This window comes from Oncorhynchus masou, chromosome 12 (genome assembly GCF_036934945.1).
Source record: "Oncorhynchus masou masou isolate Uvic2021 chromosome 12, UVic_Omas_1.1, whole genome shotgun sequence".
Taxonomy (NCBI): domain Eukaryota; kingdom Metazoa; phylum Chordata; class Actinopteri; order Salmoniformes; family Salmonidae; genus Oncorhynchus; species Oncorhynchus masou.
The window spans coordinates 62,579,261-62,603,931 of record NC_088223.1 but is presented as its reverse complement, the minus strand read 5'-3'; the positions used below and the strand labels follow the sequence as shown (position 1 = coordinate 62,603,931).

Here is a 24,671-nt window from a genome sequence, read left to right as displayed (position 1 = left end):
GTTCCAAACTGCCTCTGGAAGCAACGTCAGCAAAATAACTGTTCGTCGGGAGCTTCATGAAATGGGTTTTCATGACCGAGCAGCTGCACACAAGCCTAAGATCACCATGTGCAATGCCAACGTCAGCTGGAGTGGTGTAAAGCTCGCCGCCATTGGACTCTGGAGCAGTTAAAACGAGTTATTTGGAGTGATGAATCACGCTTCACAATCTGGCAGTCCAACGGACAAATCTGGGTTTGGTGATAGGATGCTAGGATAACGCTAGATGCCCCAATGCATAGTGACAGCTGTAAAGTTTGGTGGAGGAGGAATAATGGTCTGGGGCTGTTTTTTCATGATTCGGGCTAGGCACCTTAATTCCAGTGAAGGGAAATCTTAACACAACTGCATACAATGACATTCTAGACTATTCTGTGCTTCCAACTTTGTGGCACAAAGCGACAAAGCGAGGTCCACACAGAAATAGTTTGTCGAGATCAGTGTGGAAAAACTTGACTGGCCTGAACAGAGCCCTGACCTCACCCCATCAAACACCTTTGGGATGAGCTGGAACTCTGACTGGGAGCCAGACCTAATCACCCAATATCAGTGCCTGACCTCATTAATGTTCTTGTGTCTGAATGGAAGCAAGTCCCCACAGCAATGTTCCAACATCAAGTTGAATGCCTTCCCAGAAGAGTAGAGGCTGTTGTAGCAGAAAAGGGAGGACGAAGTCCATATTAGTGCCCATGATTCTGGAATGAGATGTTCAACTGGCAGGTGTCCACATACTTTTGACAATGTAGTGTATGTTGACGAAAACTTAACCAAAGGTTTTGTGTCTGGTGGTTGTCATACTATGCTGTGCATTTGCAATACATGTTTTGGGGGTCAGCAATACGTGTGTTTTGGGGGCCAGTTGTGAAGCTGTGGGGCTGTGCCTCTTGAAGTGTATCATGCAGTATTTGCTGCATGTTTTTGTGTTAGAGTCTATAGAGGGAGTAGTAGAGACAGTGAGTGATAGAGTGGCAGAGAAATTAGGACAGGAAAAAAGGCCCCTTGGGCATGTTTCTTTGTCCTCTTCAAAATTCAATGTTAACTTGGACTGAAAGGATTCTCCCTCGCCCCACCTCCCCAAACACTGAGGTGGGGCACAGCGATGTCTCTATCATGGCTGTGTGTGTGTGTGTGTGTGTGTGTGTGTGTGTGTGTGTGTGTGTGTGTGTGTGTGTGTGTGTGTGTGTGTGTGTGTGTGTGTGTGTGTGTGTGTGTGTGTGTGTGTGTGTGTGTGTGTGTGGAAGACATCGAGGAGGGGCCCGGGCTGCCAGGATGAATTAGTGTCAATTAGGACACTAAGATTTCCCCTCACTTTAGAATAGTGTCCTGGAGATCTGTAGGGATGGGGGATGGGGCTGGTCTAAATCTCAGACAATCAGCAATGTCTGTGACACAGACTGTGTCTGAACAATGCCTATAATTAGCAACATCATTCACCATTGGATACCAGGTTATAACCCTATAAGTACTAATTTTCATGTAAGTATATAAAACTATTTTTACACATCAAGTTATCCTAGAATGTAACAGGGAGAGAGAGGTTAAGGTCGTTGTCACATCTCTTTCTTCTCTGTCTCATGATGCCATGTCTCTCTATCTCATGGTGTCATGGCTGTCACGTCTTTGTCCTGTGTCTCAGTCATGCCTTAGTAATGTCTCACCTGTGTCTCTGGCCAGCTGGTAGTGGTGGTGGTCCCTGTGGTCAGAGGCGCTGGCCGATGCTGAGAGAATGGCATGGAGCCCACTGTCTCGGGGCAGGGTGAAGCTACGTTGTTTCCCCACAGCCTCTACAGGGACACTGGGGCTGAGTTGCAGGGGCAGTGGGCCATAGTGCTCCTGCAGCAGGCTGCGCTGGGCAGGGAGGGTTGACTGGCGGCGGTACTCCACAGACAGACCTCCTCCTCCAGGGGAACATAGCAGGGCCTCCTCCAGGGGCAGGGGCAGTGTCTGCAGGTAGTGGAGCCCTGTGCTGCCCAAGGGCGTCTCAATCAGGTCCTGCCACGAACGCCGTTGGCTGGAGGACTTCTGGCCAGGCGAGATGCCGCCTCCGCTGCTGCTGCCCTCCTGTGGCTCGGGGTGGAACTCCTCATGAGAAGAGCGTGACTGGAAGGTCTCAGAGGAGGAAAGGCGGCCGTGTTTGGGCTCCAGGTATGGACTCATCTGGGACACCTACAGATAACCAGACAGAGAGGTGTCATGGCATAGCATTGTGTCATGACGTTGACCTGGGGGTAGGTTTATGAGTCATAAATACCTCTTCCCCCCTTTTCCCTCTCTCTACCCTACTGATGTGACATTTGAAAACCCCTTGGTTAATTAACATAGAGATTCTGGGAACATCAGAAGGAAATTAACTATATTCTGGTAATCCGACCAATTGAATTTATGTGGTGGTACTTAATGAATATGATGTCAGTTCGGTTGTCATATGAGACATTCTCATCGATGATAGGATGACATAAACTCTACAGTGGAAAGTCTACACATCAGTTATCGGATTCACATGGAATTGTTGTTCAATTTAAATGTTTGAATATAAAATTATTGCTGAAAAGATTAAATGTAATTTTAGCTTCCAAATGAGAGATTTGGGTTTTCATAAGGTTAGGGCTCTACTCAATTAGTGGCCCGCCCCTGTGAAGAGACATGGGTTATAAAACCTTTCAAACACACCCTTCTCGCTCCACTATATAAAGCCTTGACGAAAATGTAACCTCCTGTTCCAAGTACGTGAGGTCTGCAGCCTCTGCATTAAAAGGACTAACATGTCAACTACAGAACTAAGCAAACCTCAGCGTGAGCTTTGGTTGCGAATGGTATGAACTTTGAACTGTTATTATTTACAGAAATGATACCTCCAAGCCGTTGAGTTAGCAACAGCAGCTGCAAACACGGGCTAGGAAAGAACAGACAGAGTATCCCGTCTACCACACAATGATGTTATTACAATGTATTCAATTTACCACCAGGGACATTCTTCAAAGGACTCGGTTGGGTAACACGGCCTTTCATCTACCACCAACCTACTGAAGCGCAGCTCAGAGTAAATATTTATTGCATTTTCATTTTCCAAATGGGCAGTAATTTAGAATGCATAAGATACTGTATTTACAATAGCACAGCTTCGCCCTTTGTTCCTCAGTCTTCCCGCTCTTTCACTCAATCCCAGACCCTTTTCTTTTGTGTAACCAGCTGTCATATCTGCTAGGGACGTTTTCCTTTATGACGTGATTTGTAATCAAGGAATATTTTTTGTAAAGGGAAGAGACTCAGCTAGAGAGGTATATAATGGCATTGTAACAATAATGTAAATAATAGGAGGATTAGAAAAGAGGGAAGAGTCCAGATTAAAACTATGCACAGAGTAGCTTTTCACAGAAAGAGTGACATACCGAGGGGGGCCTGGGGTAGGTATCGTAGGGAGGAGGAGGGCTGTCCTGTTTGGGCATGGTTGAAGGCATCTCCATGTCCTCATGGTCACTTTCACTCCAGTAGTCTGGTCATGATGACAAGGATGAAGCAGGGAAGAGGACATGTCACCATCAGAAAGAGACAATGTGGGGGGATTTTCTAAAGTAGACCTAGGGCAAACGAAGCAGCTCTTAGCCTCTATTATTGTCAACTATATTAACTTCTTATGGCTGGGGGGCAGTATTGAGTAGCTTGGATGAATAAGTTGCCCAAACTAAACGGCCTGCTCCTCAGTCTCAGTTGCTAATATATGCATATTATTATTAGTATTGGATAGAAAACACTCTAAAGTTTCCAAAACTGTCAAAATATTGTCTGTGAGTATAACAGAACTGATATTGCAGGCAAAACCCTGAGGAAAATCAAACCAGGAAGTGGCTTCTATTTTGAAAACTCCATGTTCCTTAGCCTGCCTATGCTACATTTAAAGGGATATAAACCATATACCTTTTCCTATTGCTTCCTCAAGGTGTCAACAGTCTTTAGACATAGTTTCAGGCTTTATTTTGAAAAATGAGCAAGATAACATTGCGTCATTGTATGGCCGGGTGCCAGTAGCGTTTTGAATGTGCAACAGAGTTTGGGTAGCCATTGCCTTTCCCTCTCCTACTGAAAAAGAGAGTTGCGGTTGATATATTATCGATTATATATTTTAAAAACAACCCGAGGCTTGATTATAAAAAACGTTTGACATGTTTCTGTGAACATTACGGATACTATTTGAAATGTGTCTGCGTTGTCGTGACCGCTCTTTCCTGTGGATTTCTGAACATAACGCGCCAAACATATAAAAATAATCTTTCTGGAACAAAAGGAACATTTATTGTGTAACTGAGAGTCTTGTGAGTGAAAACATCCGAAGGTCATCAAAGGTAAACGATTAATTTGATTGCTTTTCTGATTTTCGTGACCAAGCTACTTGATGCTAGGTGTGCATAATGTTTTGTCGAGCGATCGATAAACTTACACAAACGCTTGGATTGCTTTTGCTGTAAAGCATATTTTCAAAATCTGACATGACAGGTGAATTAACAAAAGGCTAAGCTGTGTTTTGCTATATTACACTTGTGATTTCATGAATATAAATATTTTTAGTAATATTATTTGAATGTGGCGCTATGCAATTCAGCGGTTGTTGATGAAAATAATCCCGTTAAGAGGATGGCAGTCATAAGAAGTTAATGTGTATTGACGTATTCTCACCCTGGTCCTGTCGGATCCTCTCCTGCTCCGAGTAACCTGCCACTGCCATGGTCAGACGACTCAGCCACCTGTGAGGGAACAACATTAATGACCCCATTCCAAATCTCACACACCATTCTGTTATCTCCTGCTGTTTTTGCATCTCACATCAGCTCACCTGGTCATCTGCCTAGCCCTATTTGTCAAAACCGTTCAGTTTTTCTCACCTCCTTGTCTCTGCCTGTCTCCCCCTCCGTGTTAGCTACAGTAATAATGTCTGACAGTGACTCTCACCTGTTCATGTCATCTGCATTGTCTGCTGCAAAGTAGAAACTCTTGATCTTTGGATGGCAGGCCTTGAAAGCACTGGAACACAGAAACATGCGGTCAAGGACAGATTATACCATACGGTAAAAAGTGCTGAGCGGTTAGTGCTTTTTGAGGTCGGTTAGGTTTAGTTTCGGTTTGATTATAACAAAAATAATCACGTTTTTTGGTTTCGATATTTTTTTAATACATTATGAAATACAGCTTTTTAATGGACATTCCAAAGCCAAAAATAGTGTCTCTGTCACGTCTACATTGGGCAGACATTCAAACCCCCGAGCTGACAAGGTACAAATCTGTCGTTCTGCCCCTGAACAGGCAGTTAACCCACTGTTCCTAGGCCGTCATTGAAAATAAGAATTTGTTCTTAATTAACTGACTTGCCTAGTTAAATAAAGGTAAAATAAATAAAATCAATAGAAAAACAGGAAATTACTATGAAATAATAAAATATTTCAGTTATGTGTATTACTTTGTTTTATTTGATGACTTTATTATTTTTAATTTCTTCAAGTCATCTCATCTCTTCTCAGGCACTAGCAGCCAAACCTAACTTTATCTGTGTGCTCCCCATACTGTACTGTCTTTAGTTATCCTATTTAGCTAGCCAGCCGAAGTAGCCTATGCTGCAGAACTGTCTGACAAAATCATTTTACTAGTTCTTCAACGTAGATAAGATATACTTTCACGAACTGTCTCTGTCCATCTCGTCGTTGTGTTGTGAACATTCCTCTCTCATGTGGTCTGTGTTTATCTAACCCAGGGTTGCCAGGTCAAGCAATAAATTAAGCACAATGACCACTCTAAACCCACCCAAAAGACCTGCAAACTAGCCTAATTTGTCTATATACAATAAAGCCTTTTTCCATAATGTTATCGAGCCAATTAAGAAGGAATATCATTGTATCTTGTAATGACATTAGAAGCAACATTTGGGTTTCTTTCAAATATAAATTCTTTTAGTTTCCATACTATAGTTTCTACACTATGCGTTGTGCATGTAACATGAAACATTATGAAAGTGTTTTAGTCTTGTGAGGGGTGTGATTTGAGAAGCTATCAGAGATAATTGTTTTCCATGAACTTTGCACAGTGAGTAGTCACCGGCCTGGAGTGAGGTCAGGGAGCATGCTAGCCTGCCGGAACCACCCCTTTCCAGCAAAAGGTATAAATGATGGGTTTTAAAAAACTCACATTGGACCAAAAAAACATTAAGCTGCAGCTGCGCATTTAAAGTGGTTTGAACTTTGAAACTCAACAGGAGGTGGAGACGATAAACTCACCTCCCAGACAATCATTAGTACGGGTGATTAGCTGTTCTAAGTAAAGTAGTTTTGAAAGCGAATTTAAGTAGGATCATCCTGTTACTCTGCTCAAACCATCGATACGGCTGGCTAGTCGATCTTCAAAGAAGCCTCTTCCAGAGTGAATGGAAGGAAAGTCAACTCTGTAGTTCTGTTCAGGACTACACGACAAGTCACCGGATACCGGACAACTACAAAGAAGGACAACAGTAGAAGACTTGTTGGAACCATTTCGGGTAATAGGAGCCTTACAAGCATGCAGCGAAAAGGACCAACGCCCTTTCCAAGGCTGCCCTGTTTACCGAGAGATCCCCGGGATTTCACGTAAATACATTCATGATTTCTTGCTCAAAGTGGGCGGCTGTTCGTGTGCAAAGTATTTGGTTACTATAGGTAAGAATAGTTTATGAATGTACCAAATTTTAAGTACCTCTGCCCCTCTCTCTCTCCCACTCTTCTTTAACAAGCTTTAACAATGTTGTTGTCATTCCGCTAGAGACTGGTTTTCAGCATATTACGTCTCCAGTCAATAACCGGTGCAGTGTGTATGTTTATCCTGTGTCCTATTTAAGTAGCTAATAAATAAATACATTTGTGTTGTAGTGAATCATAAGTAAGGCTCAGGTTTTTGCAGATGCAATGAGGTTACGACTGTTCAGAATGATGATATGATACGAGGTTATGATTAATAAGTTAACTGTTTATAGATGTGATAGGTAAAGATCTTTTAGAGTTTAATTCGGGAGATGGTAAGAAAATAAAGATTAAATAAAAAAATAAAAACTAGTTAAAGAGCACTCTCGTGTTGCCCCAGATCCTAATCAGCTAATTGTTACATGATTCATTTAATTGGGTAACAATTAAAGATAATTAGTTAATTTGATGAATAACCGCCTTCAGATTAATATTAAAGTCAAGTCATGAGAATATGTACAGAAACAGTCAAAAGTCTGGACACACCTACTCATTCAAAGGTTTTTCTTTATATTTACTATCTTATATATTGTAGAATAATAGTGAAGACATCAAAACCATGAAATAACACATATGAAATCATGTAGTAAAACAAAGTGTTAAACAAATCAAAATATTTTTTGCCTTGGAGACAGCTTTGCACACTCTTGGCATGCTCTCAACCAGCTTCACCTGGAATGCTTTTCCAACAGTCTTGAAGGAGTTCCCACATATGCTGGGCACTTGTTGAGTGCTTTTCCTTCACCCTGAGGTCCAACTCATTCCAAACTATCTCAACTGGGTTGAGGTCGCATGATTGTGGAGGCCAGGTCATCTGATGCAGTACTTCATCACTCTTCTTCCTCACTCTTCATATTACTCCAGTGCTAGCCTCCCTACACTGGCTTCCTGTTAAGGCAATGGCTGATTTCAAGGTTTTACTGCTAACCTATAAAGCATTACATGGGCTTGCTCCTACCTATCTTTCCGATTTGGTCCTGCCATACATACCTACACGTACGCTACGGTCACAAGACGGTCACAAGACGCAGGCCTCCTAATTGTCCCTAGAATTTCTCATTTCAAACAGCTGGAGGCAGGGCTTTCTCCTATAGAGCTCCCTTTTTATGGAATGGTCTGCCTACCCATGTGAGAGAAGCAGACTCGGTCTCAACCTTTAAGTCTTTACTGAAGACCATCTCTTCAGTGGGTCATATGATTGAGTGTACTCTGGCCCAGGAGTGTGAAGGTGAAGGGAAAGGCTCTGGAGCAATGAACCGCCCTTGCTGTCTCTGCCTGGCCGGTTCCCCTCTCTCCACTGGGATTCTCTGCCTCCAACCCTATTACAGGGGCTGAGTCACTAGCTTACAGGTTCTCTTCCATTTCCGTCCCTAGGAGGGGTGCATCACTTGAGTGGGTTGAGTCACTGACGTGATCTGACGTGATCAACTCTCTTGGGTTGTGCCGTGGCGGAGATCTTTGTGGGCTATACTCGACCTTGTCTCAGGATGGTAAGTTGGTGGTTGAAGATATCCTTCTAGTGGTTTAAGAAGTGAGGGGGGCATAATCATATACAGTGCCTTGCGAAGGTATTCGGCCCCCTTGAACTTTGCGACCATTTGCCACATTTCAGGCTTCAAACATAAAGATATAAAACTGTATTTTTTTGTGAAGAATCAACAACAAGTGGGACACAATCATGAAGTGGAACGACATTTATTGGATATTTCAAACTTTTTTAACAAATCAAAAAATGAAAAATTGGGCGTGCAAAATGATTCAGCCCCTTTACTTTCAGTGCAGCAAACTCTGTCCAGAAGTTCAGTGAGGATCTCTGAATGATCCAATGTTGACCTAAATGACTAATGATGATAAATACAATCTACCTGTGTGTAATCAAGTCTCCGTATAAATGCACCTGCACTGTGATAGTCTCAGAGAGCATCATGAAGAACAAGGAACACACCAGGCAGGTCCGAGATACTGTTGTGAAGAAGTTTAAAGCCGGATTTGGATACAAAAAGATTTCCCAAGCTTTAAACATCCCAAGGAGCACTGTGCAAGCGATAATATTGAAATGGAAGGAGTATCAGACCACTGCAAATCTACCAAGACCTGGCCGTCCCTCTAAACTTTCAGATCATACAAGGAGAAGACTGATCAGAGATGCAGCCAAGAGGCCCATGATCACTCTGGATGAACTGCAGACATCTACAGCTGAGGTGGGAGACTCTGTCCATAGCACAACAATCAGTTGTATATTGCACAAATCTGGCCTTTATGGAAGAGTGTCAAGAAGAAAGCCATTTCTTAAAGATATCCATAAAAAGTGTTGTTTAAAGTTTGCCACAAGCCACCTGGGAGACACACCAAACATGTGGAAGAAGGTGCTCTGGTCAGTTGAAACCAAAATTGAACTTTTTGGCAACAATGCAAAACGTTATGTTTGGCATAAAAGCAACACAGCTCATCACCCCGAACACACCATACCCACTGTCAAACATGGTGGTGGCAGCATCATGGTTTGGGCCTGCTTTTCTTCAGCAGGGACAGAGAAGATGGTTAAAATTGATGGGAAGATGGATGGAGCCAAATACAGGACCATTCTGGAAGAAAACCTGATGGAGTCTGCAAAAGACCTGAGACTGGGACGGAGATTTGTCTTCCAACAAGACAATGATCCAAAACATAAAGCAATATCTACAATGGAATGGTTCAAAAATAAACATATCCAGGTGTTAGAATGGCCAAGTCAAAGTCCAGACCTGAATCCAATCGAGAATCTGTGGAAAGAACTGAAAACTGCTGTTCACAAATGCTCTCCATCCAACCTCACTGAGCTCGAGCTGTTTTGCAAGGAGGAATGGGAAAAAAATTCAGTCTCTCGATGTGCAAAACTGATAGAGACATACCCCAAGCGACTTACAGCTGTAATCGCAGCAAAAGGTGGCGCTACAAAGTATTAACTTAAGGGGGCTGAATAATTTTGCACGCCCAATTTTTCAGTTTTTGATTTGTTAAAAAAGTTTGAAATATCCAATAAATGTCGTTCCACTTCATGATTGTGTCCCACTTGTTGTTGATTCTTCACAAAAAAATACAGTTTTATATCTTTATGTTTGAAGCCTGAAATGTGGCAAAAGGTCGCAAAGTTCAAGGGTGCCGAATACTTTCGCAAGGCACTGTATATAATTTTTTATCCAGTCAGGTAAACACTCCAAACAGGCTACCCGACCGTTCGGAGGCATCCGCATGGTCCTAAAGCACACCGTTGCCCAGTTTTGTATCACATTCTAATTATAAAACAGGGGGGACAAAAATGCTATTTCAGAATGTGGGGGAAACGTGCACCCCTGGCCTAATTTGACTACTGCTACCGTCAATCTAATGCATTCATAATAACACAAGTGTACAACAACAATAAACTGAAGTCATAGGCTATTTATTAAATTGATTTGCCAGTTCCAGGTGGCTAAACAAGTGACACACATTGATGATTTGCAATAACGCCAGTGATATCATCATTTCAACATGTTTATTTTATTAAATGTTAGCCTACAATGGCATATACAGTACATTAATAGGCTACTTGATGGCCAACATAGGCAAATGTATAATTCTTCACATTAGCCTAATGTCAGTTTCATTGAGGACTTTTCTCCATAAAAACAACCATGTGAGGGAGTTCCATAACTTGCCTTTCAAATCTCCACTCGGGAAGCCCCTGAGAGCCAAGAACTGAGCATGCATAAAGCACTTCGCTTGATACCGTTTTATTTAAGCAGTCAACATTAGAATGCAGTTTAAACCACCTCTTAGCGAATGTATGTAATGCTCTCTAGTGTGCCTAAAGTCATTTTCCAGTACTTTTTCTCCATTATTTCTTGATGTGCATTAGTTATAGTGTAATAATATGTTTTATGGAAAAAAGGGTTAGAAATAGGTGTCTCCATACTGACGATCTAAATATCCTACCTACAACTGGGGAAAAGTTGTCACAATGTGCACGTGTGCTGCTCTCTCTCATCTCACTCACGTAACACAGCCAATAAATGTAATGCTCTGTCAACACACACACGCACACACCCCACCGGCCCTCCACGTCACTCACTCATTCAGCAACTGTCCCTGACCTTAGAGAGCTGTTTTATTTCTCTATTTGGTTAGGTAAGGGTGTGATTTGGGTTGGGCATTCTATGTTGTCTATTTCTTTGTTTTGGCAGAGTGTGGTTCTATCATTGTCTCTGATTGGGAATCATACTTAGGCAGCCTTTTGCCCACCTTTGTTTGTGGGTAGTTATTTTCTGTTTAGTCTCTGTTACCTGACAGAACTGTTCGCTTTTGTTTTGTTTCTTTGTTTGAGTGTTTTTTGATAATAAATGACATCATGAACACTTTTTTTCACGCTGCGCTTTGGTGGACTCCTTCCGACGACAGACGTGACAGAACTACCCACCAAAGAAGGACCAAGCAGCGTGGTCAAAAAGGGAGAGTGGACATGGGAGGAGATCCTGGACGGAAAAGGACCCTGGTCGCAGGCCGGGGAGTATCGCCGTCCGAAGGAGGAGATAGAAGCAGCAAAAGCGGAATGGAGGCATTACGAGGAGTTGGAACAACGAGGCAAGAAGGAGGCAGCCCCAAAACATATTTTTTGGGGGGGTGGCACACGGGGAGATTGGCAGAGTCAGGATTCAGACCTGAGCCAACTCCTCGTGCTTACCGTGGGGAGTGAGTGACCGGTCAAGCACCGTGCTATCCGCTTCTGCGCACCATGCCTTCAGTGCGCATCCACATCCCGGTGCGCTCTGTGCAAGCTCCTCCGGTGCACCTCTACGGTCCAGTGTGTCCTGCGCTGGCTCTATCCTAAAGCACACCGTTGCTTCATTTTGTATCACATTCCAAATATAAAACTAGGGGGGGAACAAAAATGCAATTTCAGAATGTGGAGGGACATGCCCCCGTCCACCCGTCCCCCGTCCCCAGTGAAAGTTGCGCCCCTGCGTAAAAGTTTATCCATCCAGAGATCTGTATATAATGGCGAGATGCTATTGTCTCCGTCCTAACTATGGGAGTCGTTGTCCCAAAGGCAAGAAGGCAGGCGACATGTTTAAATCCAAAATAAGCCCATAGAAACGCATTGGGTTTATTTTGGACAGATTTTGGCGAGAGTAAAACCTCTCGCTTCGCCTCTTCCCCTCTGATCCATCTCTGTCCAAAAAAGAAAAACTGCCGCAACGGATTATGGGATTATAGTTAATTACCACGTTTCTGAGCTAAACTAGGTTGAATATTTGCGAACTACAACTCGCTTTAGCCCAGCGTTCCACATAGTTCTTGACTTGATTTCTGTATTGAAAGATTTCTCTAGAGAAACGTCACGCTGGGCTCACAAAAAACAAACTAAATGGAATACCAGTAATTGAACCGACGTCGGTCAATTAGTTGTTAAATAACAACAAAAAATGAAATGTCGGTTAATCGCTCAGCACTAACTGTAAGTATTCTGGGGCACAAACACAGGTTGCATATACTGAACATATATTGTATTTAAAGACTCACACACTACATTCTCAATACATTCAAACAAACACACGCCAAAGTTCACACAGACAAACAGACTACAAGACTCACATATGAATTTATTGTATACAAACACAAATGCATGTACTCACTACTTCCTACGGCACTCAGATGCACGATCCATCTTGAATTCTGGGAGACTAACAAAGCCCTCTGCCTTTTCATCCTGAGGGAGGAAAAAACATAATATCATACACTGTTCTGAGTCTGACAAACATTACTTTTCTGAGTTACAAAAAATATAGAGGGATGGTTAACATCTTCACAAGATAATCAAGAGAGGATGCAGAGAGGGAGTCACAGTACAACAAATTAGCAAGTTTGTCAGTATCACTCACACACTCACCTCCTCATTCATGTACCAGTATAGGCAGGTATCTTTCAGGATGAACCAGTATTTCTTCCACTTCTGGGAGAAGTAGCTTTTAGCATCCTTCTTTTTCCACAGCCAGCCCTCACAGTCCCCCCGCCCCAGGTCTTTACATGAGATACGCCTCTTACTGATGGAGGACAAAGAGTCACCAGCTGTAGGAAGGAGAGAGGAGTATCAATGAAACAACTGTATTGGATGGTCTGCATCAGATTACATGTATGTATGTAGTGTATATTTGAAACTGTACATGCATTGTGGACTGTAGGTTTTGAATAACTCACCTTTACTCTTCTTCCTAGACCTTGAGCGCAGCGAGGATCGTTCAAACATCTACAAAATAACACACAGGAAAATGAGCGATATCAAACCACATTGATCTGTCTCCACTGTGCTCAGACCTCTATATATCTAATCATAATCACAACAAAAAAACACGTCAGTGTTGTCTCAGGGCCCTTGGACCGATGGGACTTACATGGTAGAGGGAGGCGGAGTCAGAGCCAGACGTGGAGACTTCCATCTGGAGGGCTGGGAGGAGGGCGTAGTGGGATGGGCTGCCCTTGTCACTCTTCTTCCTGCTGCGCCCTGTCAGGTACTCCTCTGGCATGGCCTTGTCCTCACTCTGATTCACATAGCACAGCAGGGAGTTCTCTACCAGAGCAGGGGAGGCCAGCAATTAGATCACTTTGTCTAACGCCATTTGATTATATCGGCCTACTATGTGTACATCATTTCTACCTACTGAATATTCATTGTGCTGTCACTTTGTTACTACAAACTTTAAAAAACAGCAAAAAAACAGCCAAAAGCCAATTCTAGAGATTGTGTAATGATTGCTTGGATGAAAAGGGACAGTTGTGTGACTTGTGGACTTAGTCATGTCATTAGGGCCTTGAGGCTACAGCGAGACCCCTGATGAACATCCTCCATCTGACTCTTATAGGCTAGTTTTGGGAGCCATGTCATTGGGGAGTGTAATTGATGTTTTGTGTAATCCTGTGGTGTGTCCAGGCATTCGGCTTTAGGGCTCTGAGGCTTTATTCGGTCTTGTCATTCAGACAAATGCCTAGGCTTCACTCTAACCCCATTATTGCACTGAACCAACAGAGCCATTACCAAAGGATTGTCATTATTCTGATATTTGCAAGACATCTTCCCCAAAAAATTGAAATAAATGTTGCCTTTAGGCAATACGTCAAGATACTGCCTCTTGCCAAATATACGGATAAATATAGCACCCTAAATGATGCTGAAAAGCCCAGGGGGAATAAACTGAATTGCCATTGGGAATAAAAACACAACATCACAGTGGCTGCCTCTCAGACTGAACCAAGGCCATTCGCTCTGTTCCTACTCTGGTTGCCACCAGGCCTGGCAGCAACCAATCAAACCAAGCAAATCTTGGGAAGAGCCTGGTTACAGTTGCCAAGGCAACAACATACCTTCAAGACCCAAAAGCAAAGAGAGAGAGAGAGAGGCAGAGAGTCACTGAGAGAAATGGGTGAAATTGAAAGAGAAAGAGAGTAGGAGGGACTAACAAAGATACACAGAAAGAAGAGACCGGAAAAGAGGGACAGATAGAGAGGAGGATAGCTAATTCAGCATCATATCTATTATGCACTGAGCCCTGCCTGGCTGCTCAGCTTCCTAGTCCCTTGGCTAAGACATCTGAGATGGGGAGGCAGAAAACCCAATTATGAGAGATATCCACCCACTCACCTCTGCTGCTATAGCTCTCTCTTTCTGTCTCCCCTCTCTTTTTATCTCTCCCTTTCTCTCCATCCTGGCCTCCCACTCACCTCTCCTGCTCTCTCTCTTCAGCTTGGCCGGGTCTTCATAGTCTCCCACCCAGTTATATTCCACTGGCATGGAGATGGGCCTAAGCCTGCCTGGAGCACGCAGCACAGATAACACACAACATTACAGACCTACCCAGGAAAATCTAAGAGCTACAAACAGCCTATATTAACAAGACAGTGACACAAACATCACAAACACAGCAGGCATTGTATACAGATGTAGGATCATTCATTTTGCTACAACAGGAAAATAATCCTGCAGCAACAGGAAATGTGAATTATTATGTGTATTACAATTAATGAGCATTTTTGTAGGTGTTGATAAAAAAATTTGTTTGGGCAAATCAAATCTGAAATGTTCAAAGTGAAGATTACAAACTTTAGAAGCATTTTTAAAACAGAAATACACTACACGTTTGCAGGAAAATTTTCACAGCAACAGAAGAGTGATAAAATCTATAGGAAGTGCACCACCTGCATCTCTCATACAAACACACAGCCTTGGACTGGGTCGTAACATATGTGGGGGACAGACATCCCACATACAAACAAACAGGCTTGGACTGGGTCATATCATACAGTATATGGGGGACTGACATCCCTCATACAAATATGCGGTTTGGACTGGGTCATACCATAAGTGGGGGTGCAGTCCCTGCGGACAGGTGGAGGCCCGTGGTTCTGGTCGTATTCGTAGCAGTACAGAACAGCATCCTCCTCCACCAGAGGGAAACGTCGGCGACACTCCTGGTCCAGGAAGGAGTTGGGGGACTCAGAGCCCTTGGCCACCGGGATGTCAGTTTGGAGGTCGTCGTCACCTGATAGATTTCCCTTGTCGTCTCTGCAGCACAGATCATGGAGAGAGTCTGTTCGCCTATGGAGCATCGACTGCATTGGTAAACTTCAACAAAGTCATATACTACAAGGCACATAAATCCCCCCACAAAAGGGAATAAACTGACTAAATTCACAGAGTGAAGTAATTACACAGGTAAACCACTACACTTTTTCACTGCGGATAATAACATAAAACATAATCAAAGTACATTATACAGTGACTACACTGTGTAATCCCTCAGGTAAAACATACAGTATAAACAGTGACTACACTGTGTAATCCCTCAGGTAAAGCATACAGTATAAACAGTGACTACACTGTGTAATCCCTCAGGTAAAACATACAGTATAAACAGTGACTACACTGTGTAATCCCTCTGGTAAAGCATAGAGTATAAACAGTGACTACACTGTGTTATCCCTCTGGTAAGACATACAGTATGAACAGTGACTACACTGTGTAATCCCTCTGGTAAAACATACAGTATAAACAGTGACTACACTTTAATCCCTCTGGTAAAACTTACAGTATAAACAGTGACTACACTGTGTAATCCCTCTGGTAAAACATACAGTATAAACAGTGACTACACTGTGTAATCCCTAAAGTAAGGCATACAGTATGTCAAAGTGAGGCAGCTGTGTGTGTACCTGGGGGTGTATGGTTCCTCGGGGGGCGGGGGGATGAAAAGATCCTGCAGGGCACAGCTGTCCCTTCTGGAAGGGGTGCTCAGGGTACTGGTGGGTGTGGCCACACTGCTGCTGGGGCTCTGAGGGATGATGGGCTGTGAGGAGAGAGAAACCTAATCAGTTGCACAACTGAATGCATTCAACTGAAATGTGTATTCCTTATGTAACCCAACCCCTCTAAATCAGAGAGGTGCGGAGGGATGCCTTAATCGAAATCCACATCTTCGGCGCCTGGGGAACAGTGGGTTAACTGCCTTGCTCAGGGGCAGAATGACAGATTTTTACATTGTCGGCTCTGCGATTCGATAACCTTTCGATTACTGACCCAACACTCCTACCCACCAGGCTACCTGCAGCGGGGGAGAGAGGGTGAGTTTTCTGACATACTACTGTGATGTGTCGTTTCCTAATAAATTACGATCAATCAAACCTTTAAAGCTTCAATATATAGGAAATGCTAGTCTTGTTTCTCGATTGGAGAATGGCTAGAGGCAGGGTTAGGGAAGGGAAAATTGATTTGATCCTTTGCATTTGATGAATTATAAAGCATAAATCAATAACTGAATCTGGATGTATGATGAAATGAGGAGGAGGAGGGTACAGAGAGGAGAAGAGAGGAGGCAGAAAAGAGGTAAAGGCGAAGGGGGAGGAGATGAGAGGGGATTAGGAGGCGGCAGAGCTCTGACGCGCTCCAGTTGGTCAGGCCCACAGGGGGAGGGAGGGAAACAGCACTTAGCCCAGCGTGGGACTCAGAGGGGGACAGGGATAGAGTCACATATGCCCGTCTCATCTCCACACATACGCTTCCCTCCACGCACTAGTTCAGATACAACACCGATATGAAATAATTGTTTGGGGTAAAATATGACAGACAGACACACAGAGACAGACACATTCACAAAAAGTCACTGCTTTAACGAGACCCACAAACATGGAATGTACTCTCCTGCTTCCATCCTCACCATGCACAATCAGGCACATACTGTGCACATACAGAAGTTCACATACCCTCTCAGTCATTAACCCACTGAAAAGATAGTGGTATACAGTACATAAATCACCTCTCACTAACACACAGGGCTCTATTTTAACAAACCTAACGCAATGGTAAATCTTATCACTGGTGGTAGCGCTATAGGTCCTCGGTGTGTCAGAAATACTTTAGTTATTTTCACAGCAGGAATTATGAGCTCATAGGCTGGCGGGGATGTGAAAGGGCTAGGTTTAGATTAATAAACCATTTGTAGGTGTGACGAGAACTTGGCCACTCACTGGTCAAACAATGTGTTCCATGGCTTAATCATTTTTATTTTTTATTTATTTTTTATTTCACCTTTATTTAACAAGTTCTCATTTACAACTGTGACCTGGCCAAGATAAAGCAAAGCAGTGTGTCACAAACAACACAGAGTTAAACATGGGATAAACAAACATACAGTCAATAACACAACAGAAAAATCTATATATAGTGTGTGCAAATGTAGTAAGATTAGGGAGGTAAGGCAATAAATAGGCCATAGTGGCGAAATAATTACAATTTAGCAATTAACACTGGAGTGATAGATGTGCAGAAGATGATATGCAAGTAGAGATACTGGGGTGCAAAGGAGCAAAAATATAAATAACAATATGGGGATGAGGTAGTTGGGTGAGCTATGTACAGGTGCAATGATCGGTAAAGTGCTCTGACATGTGATGCTTAAAGTTATTGAGGGAGATATAAGTCTCCAGCTTCAGTGATTTTTTCTATTTTTGCTGGAAGGAAAGGCGGCTATAGAAGGAGTTGGCTTTGGGAGTGACCAGTGAAATATACCTGCTGGAGCGCGTGCTACGGGTGGGTGTTGCTATGGTGACCAGTGAACTGAGATAAGGCGGGGCTTTACCTAGCAAAGACTTATAGATGACCTGAAGCCATTGGGTTTGGCGACAAAAAAAGAAGCAAGGGCCAGCCAACGAGAGCATACAGGTCACAGTGGTGGGTAGTATATGGGGCTTTGGTGACAAAACGGATGGCACTGTGATAGACAACATGCAATTTGATGAGTAGAGTGTTGGAGGCTATTTTGTAAATGACATCGCCGAAGTCAAGGATCGGTAGGATAGTCAGGGGGTATGTTTAGCAGCATAAGTGAAGGAGGCTTTGTTGCGAAATAGGAAGCCGATTCTTGATTTAAGTTTGGATTGGAGATGCTTAATGTGAGTCTGGAAGGAGAGTTTACAGTCTAACCAGACACCTAGGTATTTGTAGTTGTCCACATTCTCTAAGTCAGAACTGTCCAGAGTAGTGATGCTAGATGGGCGGGTGGGTGCGGGCAGCAATCGGTTGAAGAGCATGCATTTAGTTTTACTTGCATTTAAGAGCAGTTGGAGGCCATGGAAGGAGTGCTGTATGGCATTGAAGCTCGTCTGGAAGTTTGTTAACACAGTGTCCAAAGAAGGGCCAGAGGTATACAGAATGGTGTCGTCTGCGTAGAGGTGGATAAGAGAATCACCAGGAGCAAGAGCGACATCATTGATATATACATAGAAAAGAGTCGGCCCGAGAATTTAACCCTGTGGCATCCCTAACCCATCCCCAACCGCATGCGGTTGTCTCAAGTTGTGTAGGTCATTGTTGGTCTTTGAGTTGCTGGGGGCACGGAACATTCTCGTCCTAGTCCACTGTGGAATGATACCAACTACGGTTTATTAAATAGCATAAGCTACAGTAACGAGTATAACAAGAGTAAAAAAAACATCCAGTGTTTGCTCAATATGTTCAGAGTGTTAGCAGTCAACATTGTTGTAATTGCCTTAAATATTTACACACCTCAAATATCGCCACTCCTCCCATCTCAGCACAAGTGAAATGCCACCCTACTCAATATTTACTATAAAGTAACCACTAAAAAGGAGGACCTTCTTGATGCAATTAAAGCCTTTGAGTCTAGGAAAGGGCTGGATGACATACCAGTTGAGGTAGTATATCAAACCTTTTTGGTTGTACTCGGAGGACCGTTATTAGCCACTTTTAACCACTCCTATAAAAATGGTAGATTATCAGATACTCAACAATAAGGTCTGATTTCACTATTACTGAAAGAGGACCCAAGTGGTAAATATAAAGATCCAGTCCATTTAACAAATTGGAGGTCCCTTACACTTCAGTGTTGTGATACAAAAATTCTAGCAAAATGCATAGCGCATAGAATTAAAAAGGTACTGTCAGATATTATTAATCCTATTAATCCAGTTTTCTTTAACATAAACAATACATTAGAGAGAGTATACAGTGCTTCTTCCATGTAAGAATGATCGAGGCCACTGTGTTCTTGGGGACCATCAATGCTGCATAAATGTTTTGGTACCCATCCCCAGATCTGTGCCTCGACACAATCCTGTCTCGGAGCTCTACGGAAAATTCCTTCGACCTCATGGCTTGCTTTTTGCTTTGACATGCACTGTCAACTGGGGGACCTCACATAGACAGGAGTGTGCCTTTCCAAATCATGTCAAAGTCATTTAATTTAACACATGTGGACTCCAGACAAGTTTTAGAAACATCTCAACGATGATCAATGGAAACTGGATGCAGAGGGTCTGAATACTTATGTAAGTAAGGTATTTCCTTTTAAAATTATTTTTATACATTTGTCATTATGGGGTATTGTGTGAAGCTTGATGTGACTACAATTTACTGTAATCCATTTTAGAATAAGGCTGTAACGTATCAAAATGTGGAAAAGGGGAAGGGTTCTGAATACTTTCCGAATGCACTGTAAATACTGGAAACAATAGAACACTATGCCAAGTCTGGGAAACCAGGCCTGGTATTCATAGCTGACTTTGAAAAGGCTTTTGATAAAGTGTCCTATATTACATATATGATCTAAAAACAAAATGAAACTTTTACATTACCGTGTCGTTTACCAATAAAATGGTCTGACGGGAAGGTGGATATACTCTGTATTCATATCCCGAAAGAAAGAAATGTTCCCACTACAATACATTTTAATAGAAATTTAGCAAAAATAAATAAGATCTTGCTACCGTGGAAAGGAAAATATCTGTCTATTTGTAGAAAAATCACCCTGAGTCATATCCCAGTTACCCTATTTGCTTATGGCCCTGCCTACACCTAACGACTTGTTTTTCAATTATATGAGCAAAAAATATTCAATTTTATTTGGAACGGCAAGCCAGACAAAATTAAATGGGCCAATTTATATAATTAATCTGAATTCGGAGGGCAGAAATGATTAAATATTAAAGCATTAGACCTCTCACTAAAGGCTTCAGTCATGCAAAAGCTATACTTATATCCAAACTGGTTCACTAGCAGATTAGTAAAAATGGCTCACCCCGTGTTCAAGAATGGCCTTTTCCCCTTTATTCAGATTACAACCTCTAACTTTCACATTATTTGAAAACAAAATAATCTCCTAAATATCGCTATTTTTAAAACAAACCAAAGAAAGTTGGTTGCAATTTCAGTTTAATCCACCAGAAAAGACAGAACAAATATTACAACAAATATTTTGGTTAAACTCAAATACACTAATTGATAAAAAAAAGCATTATTTTTGGAGGATTTTTTTTTAAACGGTACAATCTTTGTAAATCATATAATAAATAGCACTATTCGAGTTATGTCACACATGCAGCTAACAAAAATATATGTAAATGTCTGCTCTATCCAAAATTTCAACCAACTAATTGCAGCATTACCGCAAAAATGAAAGAGGCAAGATGAAGGGGGAGAAAGTAAGGAACTTGTCTGTCAGCCCTGCATTAAAAACCAAAATTTGTTAAAGAGAATTGTGATGAATAAAATAGTATAAGAATCAAAACATTTACATTTACAGCTGTGCTATACAGATTCAAAAATAGTTGGCCATTCCATGGCACTGATACACAGATTTAAAACATAAGAGTTTTTTTTTATTTAAATGATTATTCAAAATTCTTGAAACCAATGGTATGTTATATACAGTGCATTCGGAAAGTATTCAGACCCTTTGACTTTTTCAAAATGTTGTTACGTCACTGCCTTAATCTAGAATGGATTAAATATATATATATGTATATATGTATATATACAGTGCCTTGCGAAAGTATTCGGCCCCCTTGAACTTTGCGACCTTTTGCCACATTTCAGGCTTCAAACATAAAGATAGAAAACTGTATTTTTCTGTGAAGAATCAACAACAAGTGGGACACAATCATGAAGTGGAACGACATTTATTGGATATTTCAAACTTTTTAACAAATGAAAAACTGAAAAATTGGGCGTGCAAAATTATTCAGCCCCCTGAAGTTAATACTTTGTAGCGCCACCTTTTGCTGTGATTACAGCTGTAAGTCGCTTGGGGTATGTCTCTATCAGTTTTGCACATCGAGAGACTGAATTTTTTTCCCATTCCTCCTTGCAAAACAGCTTGAGCTCAGTGAGGTTGGATGGAGAGCATTTGTGAACAGCAGTTTTCAGTTCTTTCCACAGATTCTCGATTGGATTCAGGTCTGGACTTTGACTTGGCCATTCTAACACCTGGATATGTTTATTTTTGAACCATTCCATTGTAGATTTTGCTTTATGTTTTGGATCATTGTCTTGTTGGAAGACAAATCTCCGTCCCAGTCTCAGGTCTTTTGCAGACTCCATCAGGTTTTCTTCCAGAATGGTCCTGTATTTGGCTCCATCCATCTTCCCATCAATTTTAACCATCTTCCCTATCCCTGCTGAAGAAAAGCAGGCCCAAACCATGATGCTGCCACCACCATGTTTGACAGTGGGGATGGTGTGTTCAGGGTGATGAGCTGTGTTGCTTTTACGCCAAACATAACGTTTTGCATTGTTGCCAAAAAGTTCAATTTTGGTTTCATCTGACCAGAGCACCTTCTTCCACATGTTTGGTGTGTCTCCCAGGTGGCTTGTGGCAAACTTTAAATGACACTTTTTATGGATATCTTTAAGAAATGGCTTTCTTCTTGCCACTCTTCTATAAAGGCCAGATTTGTGCAATATACGATTGATTGTTGTCCTATGGACAGAGTCTCCCACCTCAGCTGTAGATCTCTGCAGTTCATCCAGAGTGATCATGGGCCTCTTGGCTGCATCTCTGATCAGTCTTCTCCTTGTAAGAGCTGAAAGAGGGACGGCCAGGTCTTGGTAGATTTGCAGTGGTCTGATACTCCTTCCATTTCAATATTATCGCTTGCACAGTGCTCCTTGGGATGTTTAAAGCTTGGGAAATCTTTTTGTATCCAAATCCGGCTTTAAACTTCTTCACAACAGTATCTCGGACCTGCCTGGTGTGTTTCTTGTTCTTCATGATGCTCTCTGCGCTTTTAACGGACCTCTGAGACTATCACAGTGCAGGTGCATTTATACGGAGACTTGATTACACACAGGTGAATTGTATTTATCATCATTAGTCATTTAGGTCAACATTGGATCATTCATTCGTTCCACTTCATGATTGTGTGCCACTTGTTGTTGATTCTTCACAAACAAATACAGTTTTATATTATTATGTTTGAAGCCTGAAATGCGGCAAAAGGTCGCAAAGTTCAAGGGGGCCGAATACTTTCCCAAGGCACTGTATATATATATATATATATATATATACATATATATATATATATATATATATCAATCTACACACATAATGACAAAGTCAAGACAGGTTTTTAGAAATGTTTGAAAATGTATTAAATATTTTAAAAAACAGAAATACCTTATTTAATTGAGTATTTAGACCCTCTGCTATAAGATTCAAAATTGAACAACTTGATTGGAATCCACCTGTGGTAAATTCAATTGATTGGACATAATTTGGAAAGGCACACACCTGTCTATATAAGGTCCACAGCTGACAGTGCATGTCAGAGAAAAAACCAAGCCATTAGGTCGGAGGAAATTGTCCGTAGAGCTCTAAGACAGGATTGTGTCGAGGCACAGATCTGGGGAAGGGTACCAAAACATGTATGCAGCATTGAAGGTCCCCAAGAACAGAGTGGCCTCCGTCATTCTTAAATGGAAGAAGTTTGAAACCACTAAGACTCTTCCAAAAGCTGGCCGCCCAGCCAAACTGAGCAATCGGGGGAGATGGGCCTTGGTCAGAGAGGTGACCAAGAACCCAATGGTCACTCTGACAGAGCAACAGAGTTCATCTGTGGAGATGGGAGAACCTTCCAGAAGGACAACCATCTCTGCAGCACTCCACCAATCAGGCCTCTATGGTAGAGTGGCCAGACGGAAGCCACTCTTCAGTAAAAGGCACATGACAGCCCGCTTGGAGTTTGCCAAAAGGCACCTAAAGTACTCTCAGACTATGAGAAACATGATTCTCTGGTCTGATGAAAACAAGATTGAACTCTTTGGCCTGAATACCAAGTGTCACGTCTGGAGGAAACTTACCACCATCCCTACGGTGAAGCATGGTGGTGGCAGCATCATTCTGGGGGGGGGGATGTTTTTCAGCAGCAGGGACTAGTCAGGATCAAGGGATAGATGAAAGGAGCAAAGTACAGAGAGATCTTTGATGAAAACCTGCTCCAGAGCACTCAGGACCTCAGACTGGGGTGAGGGTCACCTTCCAACGGGACAACGACCCAAAGAACACAGCCAACACAACGCAGGAGTAGCTTCCGGACAAGTCTCTGAATGTCCTTGAGTGGCCCAGCCAGAGCACGGACTTGAATCCGATCGAACATCTCTGGAGAGACCTGAAAATAGCTGTGCAGTGACGCTCTGCATAAAACCTAACAGAGCTTGAGAGGATCTGTAGAGAAGAATGGGAGAAACTCCCCAAATACAGATGTGCCAAGCTTGTAGCGTCATACCCAAGAAGACTCCAGGCTGTAAACGCTGCCATAGGTGTTTCAACAAAATACTGAGTAAAGGGTCTGAATGCTTATGCAAATGTATTATTTAATTATTTTTTTACAATATATTTTTTTTGCAAACATTTCTAAAGAACAGTTTTTGATCATTATGGGGTATTGTGTGTAGATTGATGAGGGGGAAAATATATGGGAAATTGGAAATGATTGGAAATTATGCAGACATTGATAGAAGCCACAATCTATCTGCAATACTAAAGCTGATCTAATTTTAAAAATAATAATAATAATAATAAAGAACCACTATTAAGGGAATAGTTTGTGATTTCACACCCATTCATCAGTTGTGTGGAGGTTGAAAGTGAATGTGTTGTCATACTTGCAGGGCTAAGGGTTTCCATCTCATGTTCTTCAGCAGTGCTGGGGTGGATGTCAGCGTGCTCTGTGGTCGCTTCTTCAGAGTCAGCATAACACCCCCGGGGTCCCCACGCAAAGAATTCACCAAGTTCTTCAACTGCCAGCCCACCTAGCGCCACAAGCCAACATACACACACACACACACACACACACACACACACACACACACACACACACACACACACACACACACACACACACACACACACACACACACACACACACACACATACACACACACAAATACAATGAAAAGCACATAGGGCAACATTTCGCACGAACATAGTAGTAATCATAGGGTAGTCCTATAACAGTATGTAAACGTAAGATAAATGGGGATGGACAAGGGAGATAATATAAAAAATATATTAGAAATTC

At 42.3% G+C, this 24,671-nt stretch overlaps 1 protein-coding gene across 7 annotated transcripts in view; it reads right to left on the bottom strand.

The window, feature by feature from the left end:
• The window catches only part of LOC135550610 (connector enhancer of kinase suppressor of ras 2-like), a 68,179-nt gene that overhangs the window by 3,398 nt on the left and 40,110 nt on the right, over positions 1-24,671 (bottom strand). For 2 of the 7 annotated variants that reach the window (XM_064981585.1, XM_064981586.1), the window contains exons 9-20: positions 24,256-24,402; positions 16,014-16,147; positions 15,161-15,399; positions 14,526-14,615; positions 13,202-13,377; positions 13,008-13,056; positions 12,700-12,878; positions 12,446-12,519; positions 4,984-5,055; positions 4,711-4,778; positions 3,429-3,532; positions 1,698-2,205 (exon numbers count right to left, since the gene is read on the bottom strand). In XM_064981585.1, the coding sequence (XP_064837657.1) occupies positions 1,698-2,205; positions 3,429-3,532; positions 4,711-4,778; positions 4,984-5,055; positions 12,446-12,519; positions 12,700-12,878; positions 13,008-13,056; positions 13,202-13,377; positions 14,526-14,615; positions 15,161-15,399; positions 16,014-16,147; positions 24,256-24,402 (1,840 nt within the window). The remainder of the gene's footprint in view (positions 1-1,697; positions 2,206-3,428; positions 3,533-4,710; positions 4,779-4,983; positions 5,056-12,445; positions 12,520-12,699; positions 12,879-13,007; positions 13,057-13,201; positions 13,378-14,525; positions 14,616-15,160; positions 15,400-16,013; positions 16,148-24,255; positions 24,403-24,671) is intronic. The other 5 variants (XM_064981587.1, XM_064981588.1, XM_064981590.1 and 2 more) reach the window with 3 other exon arrangements.